At 31.7% G+C, this 27,429-nt stretch overlaps 1 protein-coding gene across 1 annotated transcript; it reads left to right on the top strand.

Annotated features, from left to right (window-relative positions):
• The first annotated feature begins 176 nt into the window (after positions 1–176).
• Positions 177–8,653, top strand: LOC131641600 (ubiquitin carboxyl-terminal hydrolase 16-like). Its single transcript, XM_058911899.1, has 11 exons — positions 177–993; positions 3,064–4,168; positions 4,251–4,339; positions 4,478–4,563; positions 4,664–4,826; positions 4,912–5,032; positions 5,234–5,391; positions 6,201–6,285; positions 6,363–6,572; positions 7,791–7,852; positions 7,976–8,653. Exons 1-11 carry the CDS (start codon positions 566–568, stop codon positions 8,559–8,561), a joined length of 3,093 nt encoding a protein of 1,030 aa, XP_058767882.1. The 5' UTR covers positions 177–565; the 3' UTR covers positions 8,562–8,653.
• Positions 8,654–27,429: the final 18,776 nt, after the last annotated feature.

Here is a 27,429-nt window from a genome sequence, read left to right as displayed (position 1 = left end):
ACACACGGAAAACAAAATTCTTTTCCTTCCATCATCAATTTCTTGAATTCCGTAACCAACCCTCTTTCTTTATTCAAATTAATTAAATATTTATTATTTTATTTATTACCGTGTGCGTTCCACTCATCGTATCTTCACTATTTCTCTCTCCTCAACATTTAATCCCAAAAATCGGTTAAACAAAAATAAATCACTAAAAATTTATTTCTAGTCCAAAATAAATTAAAAACCTAAAATTTCATTTTTTTTCTCCCCCTTTCCCAACGCAACCGCAAGAACAACCCAATAGTGTCGTTTCAAATTCTCAACAAAGTGTTTCAATTTCATCTTCTCCGTGTTAATTCCAAACACTCTCTCTTATTCAATTTTCTAAATTCGCACGTGTGTATGCGAGCTACACACGATTCACATGCATATCTCACTCCCGTCTTAAAACTTTCACTACTTTGGTAATCTAACACGATTCTTCGATTCCGTTAAGTTTCCGACTAATCCCTACCGTGATCGTCACCGTCGCCGCCGTATTACGGCGGATTGTGATTTTTTTGTGACTTTGACTGGATAAATGCGTGTTACAGTGGATCTAGGGTTTTATTCTTTGCTCTTCGGTATTTTAGTTTGTGTGGTTTTTCCGGTGATTGGATTGGTTGTACGGTATAAGTGGCGGCGGTCGGAGGAGAGGGCGGAGGAGATTAAGCGGCTGTTGATTCTCGCTGCCGAGGAGTCTGCTAGGGCTGAGCGTGAGGCGGCAGCTTCGTATCATTACGACGATGTCAATTCCAATTCCAATTCGTATCAGTATGTTGCTGCGAATTCACATCAGTATGTTGCTGCGAAATCGTATAGAAACAGTGCCGTTTCAGCTTCTTATCCTGAAGTTGCAGCGAATTCGTATCGAAACGGAGATGTTTTGGTTGCCAAGAGCAGTCAATGTGTAGTGTGTTTCTCTCCCACCACTAACCGGTGTGCAAGGTGCAAAGCTGTTTATTATTGGTAAGTTCTTGGATTCAATTGCTTCTAGATGGTTTGAGATTTCTCTTTATGTTGCTAGTTTTACTAAATTGAGGGTTTTGATTATGAGAGCATAAGTTGTACTAGTTTTTATGGCGTTTACCTTTTGATTTCTTGGTTTAGGTTTGAATTCCTCTGGCCCCTTTTACTTTGTTTCTGACTGTGATCAATGTTCAATTCAGAGAGGCTGTTATATTTTCTTACTTAAAAACTCTAATACATTTCATTAAAGTATCAGAGGATCAATATATGTTAGAGATATGAATATCATTGTAAAATGAGTGCAAACATTAGTACTGGCTGCCTTTGTTAGGTAATGAGCAGTGTTGGCTTGCCTCCTATTTGATTCCACACGAGAGTTGTAACAAAAAATAGAAAGTAACCCTCATACACTCCTTGATGTAGTCCTGCTTTTCCACTAAAATTTTGTATATCTCTAGGTAATTTTCTGTAATCAACAAAGATTAGAAAGATAATGGCTATGTTAGTTTTCCAAGGGTTTAAATTTTGGATACTTATTTTTTCTTGAAAGATTAGAAACATAATGGCTATGTTAGCAAACAAAAGAAAAATCAAAGGGTTCATTGATGTTGGTTAATGTCTGTTGACCCACATGAATGTGTATATCTCTAGGTAATATTTTGTTTGTTATCAACGAAGATTAGAAAGGTAATGACTATGTTAGTTTTCAGGGTTTAAATTTTGGATACCATAGAATATACTTTTCTCATCTGCTCCAATTTTATAGTTTGGTAACAATATGTGGTGCAGAGCTGTTGGGATCTGATAACGTCCATTAGGTTTCATGATAATGGCATTCAACCAAAAGAAATAAAATTGAAAAAATAAACATCGTTGTCAGTCTTTGTCTATATTTGTCGGTTTAGACTTTACCAACAAGTTGAATGAGTTAAAATTTTTGCACTGGTAGAGATTATTCCTTGTGGGGAAATTAATGTATTTAATGTTTTTTTTTTGTTTTGGGAAAATGTCCGTTACGGTTATGTCGGAAACTTGAATTTTTGTTCTTTTATGGTGCTAATAGTACTACACATGTCGACGACATTGGTGGTGGTAGTACTATTTGGATTTGAACTTATCAATTACATGTTAATAAATGTTTTCACCTATAGCTCAATGACATTCGGGTAAAGTAGAAACCCATAAATTTGTTGCTAACTTAGAGATATGGATATCGTTGTAAATTGAGTGCATACATTTGCAATGGCCGCGTTTGTTAAGTAATGAGCAGCAATGGTGGCTTGCCTTCCAGGAAATTCCAAATGAGAGTTGTAACGAGAAAAAGAAAGTAACCCCCATACACTCCTTGATGTGGCCCTGATTTTTGTAGCATTCTTGCACATGTGCTTCATTCCATCAACCTCATAGCAGGTTGAATAAGTTTATCCATGAATTGAAAAAAATATAAGGTAACATTGAATCTCCTTGCCATATACCCTTATCCAATACGCTCCTTGACGTGACCCTAATTTTTGTAGATCCTAACACATGTGCTTCATTCCATCAACCTGAGGTTTGAAACCATCTGAAAAATAACATTCTCCATGGCAAGCTCTCTCATTCATTTGATAGCCACCCATAACTCAGCCCTCACCAATTTGAAATTCAAGATGTTCAAAAATTAGTTGGCTGTTCCTTTCTATAGATTAATGATATTGTTTGTGTAATTATGTTGAAACTTTTCCCTTGCTCATAGAACCGTGGTTGAAACTGTCTTTTGTTTTTTATAGAAATAGAACTCTTGGAAATAGGTCCTTTATAGATTTTTCTTCCCATGTCATGTCACTGTAATACGATTGCTTGATTTTCCCATTAGTCCGTTGTGACCCGTTTTTTTTATATAGATCGCTTGTTAGTGGCAGGGTTTTGTTTTCTTGCATAATTTGTTGATTGATTCTGATTGGAAGTGACACTTCAATTCATATTACTGAGTTCCATTTCATTGCTTTTCCTCTGCAACTTTTCTATCTTTGCAACTTTTAATAAAATTAGAAAGTCCTAATTCAATACCGTTATTCTCTTGTATTTCAGTTCTGGTAAGTGCCAAATTGCACATTGGCGTCAAGGTCACAAAGACGATTGCCATCCTCCCAGCGAAACTCGCCAGACTGATGATCTGGTAAGAGATATTAGTAAGAAGGTAGCTGAGCCAGACTATAGAGGAATCAATGACGAGAAGTCTCGGATTGAAAGCACAGAGGTTGCAAAGCCCTATGAGAAACCCCCATTGTTGGATAGAAAACATTCTCCTAGAACCTCATGCGAAGGGAATGATAAGGCAAGAGTCGATTCTCTTGTAGAGGAGAACATCATAGACTCTAATTCTGAATTATCATGCAACTCTTTTTCTGGATTCTCTGCTTCCACTGGTGCTAATGAATCGTCTGATGATTCATCTGTTTGTGAGAGTATCATCTCAAATGATCATGAGCGATCCGAGGGACATATTTGTACTGACCGTGCTTTTGACATCTCTGGCAACTCATCAAATGGTAATTGCATTGGTGCAACCATCCCATTGTCACCAAAGTTTGCTCATTTGGTTGAATCTGCCAGACCTGCTTTTGGTAAAGAGGAGAGTAAGCTCGCATCAAATGATAGTTCTGGTCTGATGGTGCAGAAAGGGGGAACAACGGAGCCTTCTAAAGTGTCTTCTGGATTTTGGAATTGCACTCTTGATTTAAAAGGGACAAAAGATGACTCTTTTGGTGACCCTCTTCCATCTCACTCAAATGTTAGGAAAAATATGCAAAATGAAGGATTCGCATCTTCCGAGAATGAAGATCTTGATTCTTCACGTCGTGCAGATGCCTCAAGCATCCATAACTTGCACACTGTGGGCTCTAATGTATCGAATCATGTTGTGATTAACCCCAGAAGTAGCTTGAGATCTACTGAAACGAAGTTAGTTTCTAGAGCTGAAGATGAGCATTTACATTATAGTTCAAAATCTATGAACAATGTTACCCATTCCAATGCTGCTAATTCGTCTCAGACTACTAACGGTTCTCCAAATTCCAAGGATGGCCTTAAAACATCTGTTGTGAAAGTCATTGATCAGTTTAGGGGATCAGATATGACTAAGCATTTTCCAATAGATGTTGGGAGTGATGTTGCTGGAAAATACAGTGACAAGGTTATTTTTAAACCAATCTCTTATGTTTTTTGGGACCTTAAGGAAATGTTTTTCTTACAGGATCTATTTACTATTGCTGCAGGGTCTTTTTCCATATGATCTGTTTGTCAAGCTTTATAACTGGAACAGAGTGGATTTCCAACCGTTTGGTCTTACAAATTGTGGAAACAGGTAATTTGAAATAAGTTGTTAATGAGAAATAGATAATTGTTGCATTATATACACACACACACACGTGCCCAAACACACACATTTTAATATTTTTAGGATTTACTTTTTCATTTTCATAATTTTACTACCGTTTTGCAGTTGTTTTGCAAATGCTGTGCTCCAGTGCTTGGTACTTACGCCACCCTTGACTGCATATTTGCTTCAAGGACTACATTCTAAATCATGTATGTATGCAGTCAGTTTAATATTTAACGCAGCACTTGGCAAACATGATTACTATTCGTGTAACTGTTCCCCTATGTTAATTTCTCATGACAATTTTAGGTGTGAATAAAAAATGGTGTTTCACTTGTGAGTTTGAAAGTTTGATTTTGAAGTCAAAAGACACAAAACATCCTCTCTCGCCTATAGGCATACTCTCTCAACTACAGAATATTGGAAGTCAACTTGGTAATGGAAGAGAAGAAGATGCACATGAATTTCTAAGGTGCGGTTTACATCTTTTAATCTGAGTAAATTGATATTTTAGAATTCTTGTTATATCTTACGCTAGTGTAGTTGAATATGTACAGGCATGTGGTTGAAACAATGCAATCTATCTGTGTTATGGAATGTGGGGTTGATGCATCAGACGCATTAAAAGAGCAAACTAATTTAGTTGGTCTTACATTTGGAGGCTACCTACGATCAAAGGTAATCTTTTTCTGTCTCCCTATTCGAAAAAATTAATATGTATAATGCATCCACCTGTTATGGTTTTATACGTCTCCAACTAATAGGCGCAATACAGTGTTGACTTGTTTTCGAAATAGATAATGCTATTATTGCTGTAAACTAGCATTCACTGATCTAAGCAAGACGAGCAATGAAATAATACTGATGATATGTTGGCAGATTAAATGCATGAAATGTGGAGGGAAATCTGAGCGTCAAGAAAGGATGATGGATTTGACTGTTGAGATAGAAGGGGAGATAGCATCCTTGGAGGAGGCACTTCGACAGTTTACAAGCACTGAGACTCTGGATGGAGAAAACAAGTACCACTGTGCCAGGTAGGACCCTTTTCAGAAATTTTCAATATTATCATGTCCTACTCTTGCTTTTAATGGCTATATAAGGCTGAACGAATATATTGGGGGCTTACAGTTATAGATTTTTGTGTGATATTTACGTCTCTCTATTAGCTTTTAACCAAGCCTACATTAAAGCTGTCTAACAAAACAGATGTTTAGTCTTGTCCATATCTGGTCCCAAAAATTAGAGGGAATCTAATTTTGAAAATTTAAATGGATCAGAGATAATGATGGACTTGATTCATTGGTGTTTGGAAATTTGAGCTCGGTTTGGCTGGACTTATTTTTGACTTCTTTTGAAAAGAATAATTTAGACCAAACAATATTTTTAAAAGATTTGAATTGAAAAAGGAGCTTATCTTATGTATAGAAAATATAGATATAACGAACTTCTCAAAAATATTATTTATAAAAAATATCTTTCTAAGGTTTTAAATGCTTGTTCATGGGCTACTTTCATTGTATGGCATGTATAAAAATCTTAAACGAGGTTTAAAATGCTTGTTCGTGACCTAATTTTTTACGAGGACTAAAATCATACGCTATATATTTGGATAGTGCCGATCAATTTAATTGGAAGGTGAAACACATCACTCGTGTTTTGATTAGATTGTTTCTTTTCCCCTGTATTCTTGTTCAATGATTGTTATATTCCACTTGCTTTCTTTTTATGATTTTTGATGTGTTTATTGTTGAAACCTTTGGCGTAGTTGTTCAAGTTGTCTTTCAATTTTTTTGGTTATCGAAGGAGTTTCTTATTACTGATAACCTGCTTTCATGTTAAACAGATGTAAATCTTATGAGAAGGCCAAGAAGCAAATGGCAGTTTCAGAGGCACCTAATGTTCTTACAATTGCATTGAAGAGATTTCGGGTATATATGTTAAATGCAAGGAAACTATTTTACCATACATATCGTATGCATATTTAATACTCAGTTATGTGTTGCAGTCTGGAAAATATGGGAAGCTCAATAAGCCAATTCGGTTTCCTGAAATACTTGACTTGGCACCTTTCATGAGTGGGTCTAGTGATTTGGCTATATACCGGCTGTACGGAGTCGTCGTACACTTGGATACCATGAATGCTGCTTTTTCAGGTCACTATGTGTCCTATGTGAAGAATTTCCAAAACAGTTGGTTCAAGGTTGATGACAGTGTGGTATGTGTCCGTTTCCATTTATTTGAATATAAATATTTGGTTGTTGTATTTCTGTGAATTTATGCTTTCTTTAATTAGTGATCTGTCTTAACAAGCTTATAAATTGAAATTTTAGTCTGCAGTTATCCAATACAACCTGATTTTATAATCATTAAATCTGTAGGCCACCTTTATTGGGGCTATGTTGGATTGCTTTAATCGTAGCGTCAAGCATCTTTAATATGTTGGTGGGTGTGAAGGCCTATGTTTAGTCCGACATTGACTTGACATCTAGGCATATGACCACAAGTATAATGCTCTTATAAAGTGGAGGGACTTCCTACTAGTTTTTAGCAAAATACTTGCCGAAACTGACATTGAACTGGTGTAGGATACTGGTTCTAGGTTTAAAGGTCCGGTCGGGGTAGAACCGGTATTAATAATTATGTTTATTTTAAAATTTTCATACAGTATATTAAAAAATAATAACAAAAAGTTAATGTTTAGCTTTATGACTTTTGAAGAATTAAAAATTCAAGTCCAGTAGAAAATATCAAAATACTCCAAGTTACATACAACACACTAGTATACTTTTTTTTTTTAATCTTGCACTTTCTTTTTTCTTAGTCTTTAAATTACAATATAGTAGTACTTTTTTTTATTGATCTTTTCAATTATGGTTGTGAGGAATAAACCTACCAATTTTATGGTTTAGATTTTAAAAATTGTTGATGGGAGTTTTGGGGCTGCGGTAGCAGTTTTGAGTGTGAACGGAATAATAATGGGGCTGTGTTGGTGGATATGTTGATGAGGTGGACGATAGATTAACAATTTGACGCCGTTTTGGTCTTTTTTTTTTTTTTTTAGTACCAAAGTACGGTCCAACAAGTTAAATCGGTCAAACCGCTGGTTTTCACTGGTTTTTTTCGTTTTTTCATTGGTTGTGTGTATATGAGAAATAATGAGATTGAGGCTCAATTAAACTGGACACAAGTTCAACTGTTCGAACCGTTAATTACCTTTGCTTTTAGGGCTTGAGTTAGATGATGTCCAAATTCCATGACAAGATTTATCAACAATTATACCCAGAATACCAATACCAAAATGTGATTATGGATTTTTTTTCATATAAAGCCAGTGTTTATTAATTAATGACAATAATTTTGTTTTATCTGCTGATATTTCCAATGAAGCTGTTACCTTGAACTCATTTAACCATCTCTCCTATTTGTTCCACAGGTGACGCCTGTTGAATTGCAAACAGTCTTAACAAAAGGCGCGTACATACTTTTGTATGCAAGGTAACTCATCTGTTTTATATCATAATTTTTCATGGTAGTAACTAATATCTTGTTTTCTCTATATCGCGATCTTTTCTTTTTAATTTGTTTTTCACTGTACCTCTAACTGGAATCACTTTGCAGGTGCTCACCTAGGGCCCCAAGATTAATCAGAGACATGATAGTGTCAGATTCAAAAGTCAAAGTCCATGGAAAAACCATCACAACGAAACACAAACATTCATCTTCACATTCTGATTATGCCGAATGCATGACTAATTCAGTCTCTCCATATGATCTACCTGCCTTAGAAACTATCTATTCGAAGTTTCATCACATGAAAAGTATCATGGAAGAAGACTCATCAAGTGATAGTTCATCTCTCCTCAGCAACAATTCTGATGAATGTTCTTGCAGCACCGATAGCACCAGTGATTCAACAGGTACTGACGAGTTTGCGGATTATATTTTTGGTAACTCAGGACGAGGCGGGGGTGTAACTTCCTCAAGAGGGGAGACGGACAGTCATTTGTATAGGAGAAGACTGGTTAGCGAGGGATGTGTTTCGCACTTGCATCATAATTTAAGTATAGAGCATAGGAAGTTAGATACAAGTAGGAGTAGTAGTAGTTTTAGGGAGAGTGATTCTTTTGAGAGAGCAGGATCCAATCATTTTAGTTATGTAAATTCTGGTGTATCATATAGAAAGGCAAGAGAAAGAACTGATTGAAATATTTGAGTACAATACAAAGCTTTGGAGCCCCTAAGTAATAAATAATAATGGGGAGGCTTTACATTAGATATTATTGCTTTTGCCAGTTATTTTGGAGCAGTTTATAGCTTGATTTTTTATTTGGACTGGTATACAGGTTGATTTTAAAAATACATATTCTTGTTTTTACATATTCTTCAGAATAAATCTAAAAGAATAATTATTTATACACACACATATTATAAAATGCTTATTTATGCTTTTAACTGTCTGTACACAATTCAATCAAAGATTACCAAATTGCTATGTACTATAAATGCTTCATTGACTTCAAAGAGACATGTTCTGGCAATAAGCTTTTCTTGCCCATTTAATTCATTTCACTGCTATTTACAATGAGGATTTTTTTGTCCAAGTTGTTCTCATTTGAATTTTTTTCCATTACTTTTTTCTCTTGGCAATCTCCTTTTCTTTCTGTTATGGCTCATTGTTGAAGTTTGGAATTTTTAAATTTGATTTTTTAAATGGGTTCTTATTTTGGAAGAATTAATTTGCCGACCCTAGTTATATCCCGTTATATTTGACACTTCCACGTATTGCGTGCTTTTATCGTTATACTCTTATTTAAAGTTATCGAATTTAAAAATGTACGAGTTTTTGTTGGAAATATCAAAACTATTCCAATAAGAAATCATAATTATCAAGTTTTTATCGAAAATTTAAAAAAAAATACAAGAAAATTTAAAATTTACGATAAAAAATCATCTTTCATGAGTTTTTACCGGAATTTTTTGATAAAAATTTTGAAATGTACGAGTTTTTACTGAAAATTTTCGATAAAAATTCATGAAATTTTGAAATGTACGAGTTTTTATTGGAAATTTTGAAAATTCAAGTAAAATTCTTATATTTTTTACCAAAGATTTCAAAATATATTTTCTTACCAGACATTTCGAAAATTTCGATAAAATTTATACTGACAATTTGAAAATAAACTACCGGAGTTTTGGTTTGTTATCAGAAATTTTAAATGAATTACCTAAAATTTCGTTCATACTTTTTAACTCAAATTTATTCATAAACCATTTGAGAATTATGAAAATATATGGAAGTGTCAGATATAACTGAGGTTGGCAAGTTAAATTCTCCTTTTATACTATTATGAACTATTAGAGAGTTTCTACGTGCAATAGGCCCAAAGTAACTTAATGTGTGGAAATATTCTTCCTAGGAAAATACAAGGTGCAATAAAATTTGGATTCACTTACATGTCTCATGCATGCTGACATGTGATTGATTGTAATCGAAGAAATTGAGGCATCGAAGGAGTTTTCTTTTAAATTTTGTAATGAAGATTTGCACAAGGGTATGTATATATGTGATATATACTACTCCCTGCGTCTTATAATAAGTGTCTTATTTGAGCTTTGCGCGATTCTTAAAAAAATGATTAGATGTGTTGATTTTAATGATAAAATTAATGTCATTTACTAAAGTACTCTTATTTATTATAGGTAGTGGAGTTGTTGAAAAACGTGAAAGTTAATATATAGGGGTATAGTAGTGGAAAAAAATAATAGATGATGCATTGGTATTCTAAAAAGACATTTATTTTGAAACATAGAAAAAGTGCAAATGAGACACTTATTTTGAGACGGATGGAGTATTTGAATTTGAGTAGTAAAAAATTTCATTTCATTGATTTATGCACATACCCAATATGCTTGTATTTCTTGTGTCGCAAGACCATTTACAATGGGGTGTTGAAAAAATTATTCAATAGTTGAATAGGTGCAATGAGCAGGGCCGGGGCCCCGTGCATGTGCAGGAAGTGCTACAGCACAGGACCCCAAATTTTGGGAGGCCTCAAATTTTTAAAAGGTCCAATTTTTTTCCATAAATATTAACCGAAATAAATAAAATATTATAAAAAATCCAATAAATAAAAAAAATGCTAAAATAAAAACTTAATACATACAAAAATTGAGATAGATTAAAACTCAAAATAATTATAATTAAATATATTATTGATTAATACATAAATGTAATTTTTATGTGTTTTTTTAATTATTATAATTGTATTTATATTTTAAATTTAGGCCTATTTTTAAAATTAAAACAGGGCCTCTGCGTTGAATGGACCGGCCATGGCAATGAGGTGTTGAATAAAGAGTTGAAAGTGATGTGGATTAATAGGTGTTGAAAATATTCAACATGTTGAATGAGAAAGTGTGGACCCACATATATTACTTTGCAAAATTTTATAGGTTGTTGTGATTGTTTAAAATGGTGGGATTGAGTGTTGAATTTTTATAAACAAAAGCATTGTAGTGAGTAAAAATTAAATAAGTGTTGAATTATTATGTGGAAGAAAGAGAAGATGATGTGGAGAATAAAAAGTGAAAAAAAAGATATTAAATATGCAAACCATTGTACATAGCCTAAGGTGCCTCGTGTTTGAAAAATAACACTCGGCATCTTAAATATCTCATATTGTTCAAAATCTAATAGTAGTATTCTTTTCAAAATAAAAAGGCATTATTTCTTCCGCACCAAGTGGTAGAAAAATATCCTATAAAAATTAAAAAAAATACTCATACGAATTTAAAAGTATATTTTTGACATACTTATTTCACACCAACATATCTTTAGTGAAATAAACTATTAATTTTTCTCCTAAAAATTTGTTCCGGTGTGTATTTTCAAACACACTTCTTCAATGATTTTGTTCATTTAGCAGTTCAATGACAAATTTAGACGCGGAGTTTCAGATTTGTCAAGTGAGAATTTGAAAAAATGTCACATTTGCATCTTAGTGACAAATTTGGAAGTGTTTTTTGAAAATGTCAAGCAAAAAATTTAATAAAACACCTCCTAGCATGTTTGCTTCACTCATGATAAAAAAACTCCATTCTTCTTTGAATTCTACCAAAATCTCCTTTCACACTTAATCTTTTATATTTGAAAATAACATTTTATTTGTTTTTTCACATCAAAAGGAGCAAAAGAGAAAAATAAACTAGAATTTAAGATAATGTACATGCATTTCCTTTCTCATTACTTACATTAATTTGGTTTATGCTCTGAAAAAATGAACGTTTTGTTCGGAAATAAATTTTGAATTTTTTGTTGAATGTCATCTGAAAGTATATTTTTGAATTAGTTCAAAGTTGAATTTAAACATTTTTTGATTTTTTGTTATGATTGATTTTAGATATGGTGCACCTTAATGTTGTCCCCAAATCTATTGTGTCTACGAATGCCAAACCGGTTGATGTCAAGGTAGATGTTGGCAAGCAAAAATTTGTTGTTCGTGATCATATGTTCCATTGGATCCGCATAGAGGATGTCAAATTGGGGTTCAACAATGTAATTGGAAGGCCAGATAATAGTTTAGATAGAACACTTGCATTTGTGACATTAAGGTTATGTTTGGGAGTTTGGAGGAATAGGAAGAATTGGGTGAAAAGAATAAAAGGATTTTGGGTAGGAGGGTTTTGGAGGGTTTGATTTTAATCATAACACCAAAAACCTCAAAAAATGAGAGAACTCAAAAATTGTATTGAAGGAGGATTTTGGAGGCCTTACATAAATTTTCCAAATATCTTTTAGGTTGTTATACTATTTTGAAAATTAATTTTTTTATAATAATAATGACTCTTTTATCATTTTAAACAAAATCATTTTTTCAAAAATTGTCAAATATTTTTCTATATTTTTTAAAAAATTCGTTTTCGGAAGCCTTTCCCTCCCCTCCCCTCCAAACTACCAAACATAGCCTAAGATGTGAAAGAATTGACAAATACATAATTGTTATCCGAAAGTTGGAAAAAGATGACACTGGTTCGAAGAAATGTGTGTAGCGGTAAAAATGTGACTCGAGCGGAATCGCGCGCTCGGAGTACAACAGAGTCGCCACCGAACTTTATTTATTCCAAGAAGGAAAGGGGAAATATCGATAAAACCCACAGATAAAAATGAAAAGGATAAGATGGTCGTTCGTAACCAAATTAGGGTTCGGGAGTCGGTTAAGCAAGGGGAAGGTATTAGCATCCCTCACTTCCATCGTACTCGATGGGACCCATTTAGTTAGTTTCGTGTTTGAGTGTTAGTGTAATGTTTGCGTTCTTTAGCTTATTAATCGAGAAAAGGTAAAAGAAAGAGTTTAGGTTTTTTTTATTATTATGAAGAAAAAGAAAAGATTTTTTATTATTATGCTCGCCAAGACGTTTGTATCTTGTGCCTACGTATTCCCTAGTGCAATGGGAAAGTCAGAGCAATCGTAGTTCGGGCTAAGAACCACGAAATGTTTGTTGGTTGATTTTAGCGAGAGGTACTCGATCGCTTTCAAATGGAAATACTACGCGCACATGGATATGATATCACTACAAGAATGGATGACTAAATCAAGATAAGACATGATTTTGGCCATCATCGCATTCGAGTGGAAGATGTTCGATCTTCACATGTGGAAGTATGTTCGTATTGAAAATTGGATAAGTGTCTCGTTTATGAAAAGAGTTTTAAAAGCCATAAGGCGAAAAAGGTTAAATGAAATTGAGAGTGTGTTTTTAAAGGATGCTTTTGCGGACGTTTAGCAAAGGATTGAGCATAGGTGTGCACCTAGCGCGTCTTTACCCAAGGTATTGAACAGGAGCGAGCCTCATTGTCACTTGTTGTCCAAGTTAATTAATTTTGGTTCAAAAGATCAAGGTATTCAAGAGGTGTTCACCCCTTGTCACTTAATCTCTCGGTTTGATATTGTGTTTTGATTCAAAGGATCAAGGTATTCAAGAGGTGTTCACTTCTTGTCACTTAATCGCTTTGATTTAATTAAGAAAGAGCCTTTTATGTTTGATTCAAAGGATCAAAGGTATTCAAGAGGTGTTCACCCCTTGTCACTTAATCACTTTGATTTGGTTAAAATGTTTTGGTTCAAAAGATCAAGGTATTCAAGAGGTGTGCACTTCTTGTCACTTAATCTTTTGGTTTGATTAATGTATTTTGGTTCAAAAGATCAAGGTATTCAAGAGGTGTCCACCCCTTGTCACTTAACCTCTTGGTTTGATTAAAGTGTTTTGATTCAAAAGATTAAGGTATTCAAGAGGTGTTCACCCCTTGTCACTTAATCTCTTGATTTAATTAATGTAAGGTTTTAAAAAAAGTGTTAATCCAAAAGAATCGAGGTATTCAAGAGGTGTTCACCCTTGTCACTCGATCTTTTGATTTAAAAAAAAGGTATTTGAAAAGAAGAAACTCGACGTTGGATCGAGAAATTATTTGACGACTTGGCGTTGGATCAAGGTTTATTGATTTTTTGAATCGAGATTAATCTAATATTTTTTTGCATTTTTATATAGGAAGTAAAAATCTAACAAAACTACATAATAAAATAAATTTTTTTGTGTTTTGTTATATTATAAGAATAAAATTAAAACTACACAATATTAATATTTTTTTGTATTTTTAATTAAACAAACAAAATCATAGTTATAATAATAAAAAAAAAACAATTAAAACAAACAAACAATATACATGGGCTAAAAGATATAAAAAAAAGAAGGTGTGCTGAAAGAATGAGGCGCTGGGCCTTACTAAACTGGCCCAAAATCTCCAAAGAGTCTGTCAGGCGGGGGTGCACGTTGAAAAAGGGTGTGATGCACAAGCAAAACGAACTGGGCCTAAGCCCAATTGAATTTAGAACACCAAAAAACCCTAAAAGAGAAATCTAACAAACCGCTCTTTGCCTCTCTCTGTTCCTATCTCATTATCTCACAAACAAACTCTGCTCTTTCAATTAACACTCAACTCAAACAAATAACAGCAACCAAACTCGGCTCCTATCTCTCTCGCAATCACTTTACTCATGAATCACAAACGAAGAAGATGAAGAAAAGAACAAATCAAAACATCCAGAATCAAGTATCAACAAATTTTTGTAACTATGACCATGAGAAAGAACGAAGAAATGTTACCGACTGAGAGAATCCTTTTGAGGTAAGATGCCCGATATCTTCTTCTCCTTCTGTCGATTCGAGTTTGTGATTCTGAACTGGGTTTATGCTTCAGGTATGGTGCGTTTTTCTTGTATGTTGTTGTTTCAGTGTGGTTTCGAAAGTTGCCGTTGTGCGCTGAATGCTGTTGAAGAAATTGTAGTGTCGCAATGAAGTGTGAAGAGTTGTGGTAGTGAAAGTTATGATATTGATGGAGAGTTGAGTGAAAGACCGATTCAGTGTTTTGTATGAATGGTATGTTCCTGGATTTTCAAGCGATGAAGGGATTTGTTTTTGTGCTGCTATAGTGGTGAAAGTCTGATTTGAACGGAGGGGATTGTAATAGTTGAAAGGTGTGTATGGAGGTTGTTTGCAGGAGGTTTTCGTTTTTGGCTGAGCTTGATGAGGGTGTTGTATGCAGGTGAGGTTGAAAATTTGAGGGAACTGAAGATTCGGTTAAGTGTTTTCTATGATTTTTGTGGCTTTTTCTTCTCTGAATCGGTTTTTTTTTCTTTCATGAATGAAGTTGTCTTTATATAGAAGGAGCATTAGGGTTTGAATGAAAGTTTGAGATCAAAATTGGGGGGGGGGGGGGGGGGGGGGGGGGGGAATTTGGAGAGGTTTTGAACAATTTTGTGAAGCTGTATTATTTACTTTCAGGTGCAGGTTTTGTTTTGCCCATTTTGGTGAATTGTTTAGCATGCTGTGGCAGAGCAGAGCAGAATTTTGGACTACTATGCAGTGTTTTGAAGAGATGATGGTGATGGTGCAAAACGTGAAGGACCATATTCTGTTTCTTTTGTTTTCTCCTTTTGACTTATGTACAGACCAAAATGAAATAATAATAATAGTAATAATAAAAAGAAGAACAAAGTTAGTGACCATTAAATTATTAAACTAAAAATACAAAAGATGAAAAGGAGACATTAAAATTTGATCTTAATCATAATGATAACTCAACTAAGAATAATTAAATTAAAATTAGAACCAAATCAAGATTAATATTGAATTAAAGAAAAAACTAAAATTATAATGACTAATAAGAATAAAAAGTAATTAAAAGGAAAAAAAAGATGTTAATTATGTTTTTTTGAATTTTTTTACTTAAACTTATATTAAAATATAAATCTAAATGAAACTTAATTAAAACTAGTATATATCTTTTAATTTTCACAAAAGAGAAAAGACTGATGAATGCACATGAAATATGAATGCGACAAACCAAAGATGAATGAAATAAGCGGGTCAAAAATTGGGGTGCAACAATGTGAGTGTCCTTTAAAGTTATGGTTGCCTTTTGGAAAATAATAAATGATTTAATGTGATTTGAGATACACATAATCATGATATGTGTTGCAAGTTAGCTGGTCATCCCATTGCATGTCACCTTATGTTTGAAGAGAAGAAAATCATTTCTGACATGATATTGAATATGATGCAGTCCAAAAGCATACTTGCAACTTTAAAATGGAAAAGACTTCAAAATATCTCAAATATCAAGTAAGTATACAATGTTCGTGCCCGAAACAACACGGCGATAATAAGGGATAAAACTAAAATGCAATAGTTGTTATGGATGATAACCATTGCATACCTAAGTACCAAGTGTGCGAGGATGGATAAACTGTTTGAGATATATTTTGGATTCATCCTAATTTCATAAAGTTGTTCAAAACATTTTTCACTGTCCTCATAATTAATTTAACGTATAAGACTAACATGTAAATTTTCTATGGAAGAGTTATATGCCTATTATGTTATATATTTTTTACAAACACATGTGAGAAATATCAAAATTTCTTGAAATATGTTGAAAGTACAATTTTGTACTAGGTGAAGGAGAATATTGCTTGGTATGGACCAATCAGGTTAAACATTTTGAAAATACAACAACTTACTGAGTTAAATCTTCCCATTCTACATTAAAGAATTGGTTGGAAAATAGAAAAGGTGATTTGTGTAGAGAATGAACCTCTATAAAGCAAATTATCTCATATTATCATAATGAGATACAAACAAGGTAGATGGGTCAAGGGGGCATGAAGTGCGTTGTCCTCCCATGCACTTTGAAAAAGGCCACACTTCCATTGTTTATTACCTTTTAAATATGTTCAGCCAACCATGAAAATAAATGGTCGAGATGTTCGTCTGTAAGTTCTCCCAGTTAGATTAATGGAAAAACAAAAAAAAAAACTTTTAGCTCCTATGAATGGTTTAAATGACGAGACATCGTAAATCAAGAACCTCAACTAGGTTGTAACCTTAAACACACATGTAACATGTTAAAAATCATACCCACTTTTTAATTCGCTAGCACATCGTTCTTTTGACATGCTAGACGAGTTCAAGAAAAGCAAGAGGATGCATAACTATGAAAGAAATAGTTATGGAAAACCAAGGGGATCAAAAGAAGTACCTCCATATCGACCATGTCCGAGGTGAATGATAGAATGACCGAGGAGAATAAAGAGGGAATACTACTTCTCCAATTACACCCCCACTAACATAGAAGTACAAAAAGATCTTTTGATATTTTTATGACTTCAACTTCATCAAATAAAACTGACAAGGAAAACTAAACCCAATGTCGACAGGATGATCCATTGTGAGTACCATATGATTCATGAGCATTCCACAAATGGAGAACTGGTTTAAGAAAGCCACATTTAGAAATACATGATAAAAAGAAAGATTTAGAGACACACACATGTCTAGACCTAAAATAAGAAGTTTCAAGTCCCTATCACATCAAGGATTTAAAAGAGTCTCACGAGAAGGTGAAAGAAATATGAGGGAAGTGGTAGGAGGTCAATAACCTAATTTTTAGAAATAAACCTCATTCGAAGTGGATTACTGCAATAAGGACATTGGACATTCCAACAAAGACACAAAGAGGGACAACAAAGCTTTTAAGTTAACACGTTCCCTCTTACAAGTAGAAAAATCTATCTTCAATTAAGTTATATGTAAAAGACTACAAGAGCGTAAACACCAAGCAGGAAGACCATATTGTTGGACATGAGACTCCACACACAAGAAGGGGGAGGGGTGAAATATGGGTTTTGAAAAAATGATAGTTTGAAAATATTCTATTATCATTTTTAGATTTTAAAACCATTTTAAAAAATATTTTTAGAAATATCAAGTCATGCTTAAGAGATTTTAATATGTTAAACTATCGAACCCCCGTATACAAGGAAAAATGAAGTTTCAGGCTAACTTCCAACCAAACAAAGAACAGTGGACTGAAGCAGCCAGTCTTCCTTCCAAAAAATAGATTGAAGTAATTAGTTTTCCTTCCAAACAACAAATTGAAGTGGTTAGTCTTCCTTCCAAACAACATATATGAACAATTAGTATTCCTTCCAAACAGAAACTTGAAGCGGTTAGTCCCTTAGATAAACCGAGATATTTTAGGAACTTATCTTGAACCAAACCAGAGTTTTGAATAGGTTATTTTCTAAACTGAACCATGGTTTTGAAGAGGCTGACCAAGAACCAAGTTGAAAATTTAAACCGGGCTGATCACGATCCGAAGTAAGCTTTTAAATCGGCTGAGCTTACGAAACAAATTAGTGTTTTGAACAGGCTAACCAAGAACCAAGTTGAGATTTTAAACCAGGATAATATGGAACCGAAGTAAGCTTTTAGACGGGCTGGGCTTACGAACCAAAACAAAAATTGAAGGACCTAAATCCCTAAAGGATAAATTATTCAACCAAGAGAAACAAGATAAAAAAACTTCTTGATGAATTTAAATAGCACCCTTTCCAGAATACAAACTTCCTCACCAAATACAAAAACTTTCTTGAAGCACTACGACTAAATTAAAGTAACAGAGAGTAAAAAATATTTTAGAGAGAGGGAGAGAGAGTAGAGAGAGAGAGAGAGAGAGAGAGAGAGAGATAGAGAGAGAGATAGAGAGAGAGGAGTGAGATAAAAGGCTCACATTTCTAGATGTGAAAATGTGAAGAAAAATGCCTTTATTTATAGGATAGAGGTTAGCACAAGAAAGGAAAGATTCTGGGACAAAATTAATGTGCCAATCGATTAAGAGCCCAAAATTAATCGATTTCAATTGCTTAAAATGGAAATAATGGATACAGATACATTTCCCTTCATTAAGACGTTGTATTAATCATTTATGGATAATGTTTGTACTTACCAAATCGATTGGGTAAAGGACCGAATCGTTTGGACAATTCAAAACTTTGTCAAAACTTTGAGACAGTTCTTGAGTAAATTGGCTACGCTCCAAAAAGATTTAGGATTGTTTAATTTTAGGAATAAGGACTCTTAAACATGTTGAATGCCATCATCAGAGGATGTTTGTAGTGCTCATCAAACCCTAATTTGCATGCTTTCATCTTTAATCACTTGTCATACTTGCTTGATTTAAAGGTTGCATCTTCAAGTTGTCATACAAGTTATACTTCAAGTTGTCATCATCAAAAGCACATTATCAAAGGCAAAGCCAAATTGTCATCTTTTTGCTTTGATCACTTGTTTAGATAACTTAAAAGCCATTACTTTATGCAGATCCTAATTTTTCTAGTGGTCTTATTCAATATAGATCTTATGCAAATCCTATTTTAAATATAACATCATTGTTTATAAGTTCTACCTAAAAGTATTTAGCCTTATTTTTTTTACATTGATCATGATTTTGTCTATCTCTTAAAGAGATTATTTTTTATTTTTACAACATCATTTTGTTATGGAGTTCTAGTACATGAAAAATACTATTTTTTGATTTTTTTCTTTCAAAAAGGTTTGTTTTTTAAATTCTCCACCATAAACTGTGCATTTGTTTGCAAAGTATTAAGACATACATAGTGCGACTCATCCCTATATATAACAAATTTCACCTAAGTCTATTTGATGTAGTCATTAACAATGACTAATCTATATATTTTAACATTGACTGAGGTGATTTTCACTAGTCAAAACATATCAAATTTTAAAATTTCTAGTGGTCTTAGGAGGAAACAATTCTTTTAAAATAAAAAATAAACTTTTCATAAGTTTTCCGTTTTGACATTACTCATAAAGAGTATCTAATTGATATTTGCATACCACTCATAAGCTCTTTATCATCAAATCATACACAAGTCCATTCTTCAATAAATATGATTTCTTTGTTACATACTCTTAATGATCAAGAGCGTTCAAAATATCCTAACAAAATATATTTTTGTGTGCGTTTGGATCAAATTTATTAAGGTGTTCCTTTATATTTAAAATGTCAAAAGTACATTCAAATTGATGAAAATATCAAACTTGTGTTTTCTCTTTAAAAGGAGTGTATTAGCAAGTTATAATTGAAAGATGGTTAACTATATTCTAAAATACATATTGTTAAAATACACCCACCCATTTTATAGAAGGAGTGTATTAGTAAGTACATGTAAGATAGCTACGAAGGGTGTTATTAAATATTAGAGGGAAGATTCATTTTGCTCCTTCACAAATATTACACAAGTTAAATTAGTCCCTCACAAAAAAATAGATCTGACATAGTCCCTTACAAAAATTTGAATTAATAATATCAAAAAAGTCAAAATTATTTTTTTATAAGGAATCGAACTCAAAATCTTTAAAAGACATCTTTATGTCTTTACCACTAAGCCAATGTAGATTCATGAATAGGAATTCCATGATTTCTACTAATATTGACATTTTATACATAAATTTTTATCCATGAGGTCTCAAACCCAAGTCCCTTTAGGTTAAATGATATTCACTTTACAATTAAACAAATAAATTTCTATTGTTAATAAAGTAACTATCATTTGCAACTATAAAAATCAATTTCAATTGTTAGTAAAGTGACTATTATTTACAACAAGACAAATCAATTTCTATTGTTAATAAAGTGACTATCATTTACAACTACACAAATCAATTTCTATTGTTGGTAAAGTGACTATCATTTACAACAAGACAAATCAATTTCCATAGTAAAGTGACTATCATAAATTTTTATCCATGAGGTCTCAAACCCAAGTCCCTTTAGGTTAAATGATATTCACTTTACAATTAAACAAATAAATTTCTATTGTTAATAAAGTAACTATCATTTGCAACTATAAAAATCAATTTCAATTGTTAGTAAAGTGACTATTATTTACAACAAGACAAATCAATTTCTATTGTTAATAAAGTGACTATCATTTACAACTACACAAATCAATTTCTATTGTTGGTAAAGTGACTATCATTTACAACAAGACAAATCAATTTCCATTGTTAATAAAGTGACTATCATTTATAATTAGACAAATCAATTTCTATTGTTAATAAAATGATTATCATTTACAACTAGACAAATCAATTTCTACCGTTAGTAAAATGACTATCAATAATAACTAGACAAATCAATTTATATTGTTAGTAAAATGACTATCATTTACAATTACATAGATCAATTTCTATTGTAATAAACTAACTGTCATTTAATCTGAAGGGATTTGGGTTACAAATTTTGTACTTTTTATTTTTTATTTTAATTTCAGAATTGTTTAGATTACTAGAAATCATGGGAATCACTTATCAGGAATGTACATTGGTCTAGTGGTAAAAATGTAAGATGTAGTTTAAAAGACTTGAGTTCAACTCCTTATAAGAAATAATTTTGACTTTTTTATATAATTAATTCATAATTGTTTAAAAATAAAATAAATAATAAAAAAACAATTTAACATTTAAAAAATGAATTTTTAATTTTTGAAAATGAATTTTTAAAAAAATATAAAAAAACATTTGACTTTTTTTTAATAGAATAATTTATATAAAATAATGAACAAGTATTAATGATTAAAATATTTTTAATTTTTATATACTATAACAATATAAAATATATTTGAAAATTTTTATGTGAACCCTCCAAAATTTTTCTACAATATAAATTTTAAATTCCTCCAAATTATGAAATTTTTGGTGTTATGAATAAAAGCGAATACTTCGAAATCCTCCCAATCAAAAATCTTCAATTCTTTCCGTTTAACCTTTATTTTTTTCAAAGCCCTTAACTCTCTTCTCCTCCAAACTCTCAAATACACCTTTAGGCTATGTTTGAATATTGTAAAATTAATGTAGCGAAGCAGAATGAAATGAAGCGGAATGAAATGAAATGAAACGGAATAAAGCGGAATAAAAATATCTTTTTATTATTTTGGTATTTCATGATGTAATAAACTAATTTTCTCATTCCGCCCAAATCGAATGGTAAAAAAAATAAAGGAAAGTGATGGAATGAAATATAATACATTTTATCATGTTCCACTCAATTTCATTATTTTTTAAGTAATTCAAACAATAAAACATAAATTTATATCATTTTATTTCATTCCACTCAATTTCATCAATCTAAAGATAGTCTTAAAGTCCCTATACATATCTGAAATTTCAGTAAAAATAACATTTTGAAGAAGCTCGACAAGTTTTGAATAATGAATTTTTTTTATTAACTCCAAAAGAAGTTTCAATACTTTGAATTTGAATGCTTGCAAGTTTTGAACAATGCACTGTTTTTTTATTTATCCACAATTTTACTTTTAGAAAAATTGAATACGTGCTAGAGTCAATCTTGCACTCTCTCAAAGTCCATTCTATGGACTCTCTTTGTAAAGGTAGTTGACTAACAAAGGCTGCTACAAATCACAATTATGAAGAACTTTAAACTTTGTTTGTATATTTGGAAGGGCTTCAAATATTTTTTATAAAAAATATAGATAAATATTTAATATTTTTTTGAAAAAATAATTATATATATATATATATATATATATATATATATATATATATATATATATATATATATATATATATATATATATATATATATATATATATATATATATATATATATATATATATATATATATAATGATAAAAGATATCATTAATATATTTTTAATTTTTAAAATACTAATAAGTTGTCTAAACATTTCAAAACTCTTCAAACTTTTCTTTTAGTATAATTTTTAAATTTTTTAGGAGATTTTTGTTTTAGAATAAAAATAAATTCTTCAAAATTTTACCTCTAAATTCTTATATTCTTTTCATTTAATTTTTTGTTCTTTTTCAAAAGAATTTCTCCCTTCTCTTTCAAACTCTCAAGTAGAATTTTAAATTTTATTTAAAAGTTTGAAGAGTAGGAGATCTAAGGATTTCAAAAAAAGAATTTTTAAAAAAGTATAAAAAAAGTCTTTAATATTTTATTTGAAAAACTAATTTTAGAAAAAATGATAAAAGAGTTTACCATAAAAAGCTCTAATATGATAGTTTCTCATATTTCAGAAATAAGACGTCATTTAAAAATAAATTTTTTGTTAAATTAAAGTATAAAAATGTTTAAAAAATTAAATTGTTGAATTTAAAATAGAAGTGCTAATTTTGTGAATTAGATAAAATAAAAAGAAAAAAATATAATTAACTCTTAATAATATGTTTTAATTTAATTTAAATTTTAATTAATTCAAATATATTAAATATTAGTAATCAACATATTCTATAATTTTATAAATTTATAATTATTATATCTAATATTAAAACTAATACTTATATTTTCCTATGTTTTTATAATATTAATATTAATAAATATTTATATTAAATCAAAATATTTTTTACATGAAAATAAAAAAATCAAATTAAATCACAGATAATTTAATGAAATTATTTTTTATGTACGGTCAATGTAAGTTTTTTAGCCAATCAATACATTATAATTATTCACAAATATTTTATAAATAATTCAAATAAAAACTAAATATTAGTAATACAAATGTAATAGTTATAATTAATTAACAGTGTAAAATCTCTTTTCACAAAATGTCAATCAAATTCTAATTTAATTGATGGTTTGAATGAAAAAAATGACCGAAAGCAGACACATAAATCTACACGGACGGAATGAAACAAAAATGTGACAGAGTGATTTGCAATAATAAGTGTGGTGCAATGAATTGGAGTTTTCATTTCACATTATGCATGGAAGTCAAATCACTATTAATTGATGTTGAAATTTCAGAATATGAATCCACACGTGATGATGATGCAATAAAGATAATGCACAGTATTCAATCCAACACTTTTCTTATAAATGGGACCAGAGAGAGTACTATTTTTTTGACTTCCATATTATTCCCCGAAACTTCCACCTTTTAAATGGTTATTATAGTCATTTTACTTCTTTGTTTGGGTATGCACCGTATGCAGTTGATTAAGTTTGAACTTATAATTCAAAATTTTAAAATACTTTATTGATTATGAGATAATATGTATTTTTTACTCCTCCTTTTGCAATGAACATCATTCTCACATTACAATGTAGTAATGATTGCTATTTTTCAAATTTTATAATTCAATTATTAAAAGCGCAATGTCACATGACAATATTATTATATTTTTTAATCGGTGTGCTGAGCCGTGTTTACCGTAAAAATTGGTAAACAAGCGTTAGTCTTCCAAAAAACAAGGAGTTTTGGTTACTTACAGGATCGATTAGATTGATCGTAGGACATATGTTTTATATTTCAAATCTTATTTTTGACAGTTAAGAACACTTCGACGATACTCATGCTCTTATTGAAATGTTTGTTTAATCCACGTAATTCTTTAAAGTAAGGTTGTAAAATTTGTAAAGAAAGCAAGGTAAAAAAGCAATTGAAAGTAACTTGCAAGAACAAATTCTATAAATGATAAGGGCATAAATTCTGGAAAAAGGTAAATTGCATAAAAATGGTAAAAAAAAAATAAGAATGGTGTTAAACGTACATTCTTAGAAGAACTCTTTTCTCAAAACACATGTACTTTGAGTTTTTTTAGTGAGATTTTGTACAAAAATGAACATACAAATCCTAATTGCCAAGACTCTTATATACACTACTTCGAAATAACCGTTTTCAACGGTCTTTCGATTAAGGCATGCCACGTTCCACTCGACATGTCTTCCTTTTTCCCTAGAGCTCCACGCGTCCTCTTGACAAAACAGATAAGGACAAAAGGTAGTTATATCTTCGTTCAAACTTAACTTCCTTGTCGAACGCCTCTTTACGTCGAACCACCTCATAAAACTTAGAAAATATTTCTAAGTCCAAGTCCAACACCTTCTTCTATTCGAGGCGATTTCGACAGACATTCAGCAAACGTGCCAATTCTCGAAGACTCATAATATTCATCACAAATATTTTCTTTAATTAATAACCATGGTGTTGAAATACTCCAGCTAACAAATTGCCCCTAAAAATGTCATTTTCGACGTACTGAAGAAAAGAGTATTTTTTGACCATTTGTTTCAACACCCAACCTTTCAGTTCCAATGAGGTCACAATCGTTATGGCACCTTTTGCAAAACGTCTCCTCAAATCTGGCGTGCAGATTTTCCTCAATCATGACATTCTTATGTTCTAGGAGATTGTGGGTAGCTTTGCAACTGCCACCATTTTATGGAGAATCAAGTGTTTAACACACGTCCCACTCAATAATTCTCTTTTCAGGTACTTGACGGAAACAGTTCTATTTTTTTGCCTATAAAAAACTCTTCCCCTTCATTTCAACGTTTTCTCCTTTTCCTCTACGTTTCTGCAGATTTCAATCTCTAATCTTTATCTCCTTCTTCCAGTCTTCAAACAAACTTCCATCATTTCAATGGTGTCCTCAACCACAACAACTTCCAAAGACTCCAAGAAGACTCAAGAAACCAAAAAAAAGCTCAAGGCTAACCTCTCGTATAGAGGTGTTCAAAACCAAATCGGTCCAATACGAAACCGTAAAACTGAACCAAACCAAATCGAAACCGTAAAAAACTACATTTGGTTCGAATGTATTTGGACCATTTTTAAACAAAATCGCACAGTTTGGTTCAGTTTGCGGTTTTTAATTTACAAACTGAACCAAACCGCATTACGTTAAAACCAACATTCACTTAACCACGTACAACCCAAACTCAAACATATTATGCCTCATCCTTACGATTACGAATGATTTTCCCTTCATCACACTAAAGGTTTTAGTTTAAGTCTTCTCAAATCTCATCTAGCGGTATCACGTCTTTTTCTCATCTTCTTTTCCAAGTACATATCATCTCTTCTTTTCTAGTCTCTCATATCTTAAGTTCTTTCTTTTTCATCTTATTATTTTTATTCTACTGTTATCTCTTCCAATTACGTTTTTAATGCTCCTCTTATTCTCTAATCTATCCTCTCTTTTACTCTTTCTTTTTCATATTTTGGGTAGCCTCACACCAAATTCACTAGTGTTGTCACTTCACCCTTTTTACCATAAGACTCACCTCCTTTGTGATCAGTGATTATTGCATCATATTTCTAATTTATTTTCTTTTTTCTTTCTTGTGTGATTTCATCATTTTGTATCTCTTTTATGCGCTTTCGTATGTGTTTATTGATTTCAACTAAAATGGAAGTGTCAGACAAGATTGAATCAAAAAATACGAAAATTCGCGTGTTTACAAGTCGTCCTGTTACAAACGATCCGTTGTAAGACCCCAAATTCAAATATTTAATTTAACTGAATTATTCCTGAATTTGTTTAATTATTATATGTTTTAATTAAATAAATTACATATTTATATCTGTTGTGTGGGGTGTAATGATATTGGTGGAGTTTAGTAAGAATGTGAGTGGTTGGTAGAGTAATTGAAAATATTAGAAACATTAGCAAAAATAGAATATTATTATTTTCTCTTAATTAAAATATAATAAAATAATAAGGTAAAAAGAAAATACGAGTTTGTATAGATATTGGGGGCAAGGTGGAAATTAGAGAGAAAGGTGGGGGTTATTATAGGAATATCCTAATGAGGGAACTATGTTTTTATTTTAAAAAGGGATTTGAGAGAAAGGAGTTTTACGAGTGCGTATAATTGTTGAGAAAAGGGGAAAAGAGGCTAGAGCTCAAGGGAGAAGAGGGAAGAACCAACCCTGATCAATTAGAGAACTTGCTGTTGTAAAATCTAAGGTAAAGGGAGAATGTTACTCTACTATAGGTTTATATTGTATGAATGGTAGAGAATGATCCTCACCCTCCTCTAGGTTTTTCCATCTTTTTCACCATTGTTAGAGCTTTGGGGTTCTTGGAAAAATTGTGTGAAATCTGTGATAATTGTTATGATTTCTATGAAACTCGTGCTCTAATTTATTGATGAATTTCGTGTATGATATGTATGTGCCAAATCTGAGTTGAGTATTTATGTTCATGGAGTTTTGATTTAATCAACATGATTTATAGATTTGGGTTAGATTGATGATTTAGATGAGGAATCTGTGGGGTAATTGATTTGTTAGATGTTATGTGAGTAGGTGTGATAAGTCATGTTAAAAAACTGAATTGGGATAGGTCTAGGTTGAAGAAATTGAGCTTAGGAGTGAAATTCACGTGAAAATTTAGCTGAAAAATGATGCAGACTGGTTTGATTCGAGTCACAGTTTCAATATGATTTGAATCACGAGTCAAAATTATATAGAAAAAATTCTGACTGATTTGATTCAAATAAGAGATTTACAGTGTGAACTTTGATTCGAATCAGAGCCTTCTGGGTAGCCATTGCCTAATTTTATTCAAATTATAATTTACACTTGATCTGAATTAGGAAGGAAAATTGGGTTAAAATATTGTTTTCGTCATAACTTGAGTTTCATGATTCCGTTTGAGGTGTGATTTGAAGTGTTGGATAGCTGACGCGTAGTACTATCTTATGGTGATGTTTTAAGGAGAAAAAAAATAGGTACTTGAAAATTTGATCAATGTATTGTATGGTGATAGAGTATATGAAATGATTATGGAATATTGAATAATCATGTTGTGAATGATTGAATTAATGGAAGTTAATGATAAGATGAACTAATATGCTTAAGTGTTATGTGCATATTATT

Source organism: Vicia villosa, unplaced genomic scaffold (genome assembly GCF_029867415.1).
Source record: "Vicia villosa cultivar HV-30 ecotype Madison, WI unplaced genomic scaffold, Vvil1.0 ctg.003872F_1_1, whole genome shotgun sequence".
Taxonomy (NCBI): Eukaryota; Viridiplantae; Streptophyta; class Magnoliopsida; order Fabales; family Fabaceae; genus Vicia; species Vicia villosa.
The sequence above is the reverse complement of the archived record's forward strand: the minus strand, read 5'-3'. Positions and strand labels throughout refer to the sequence as shown.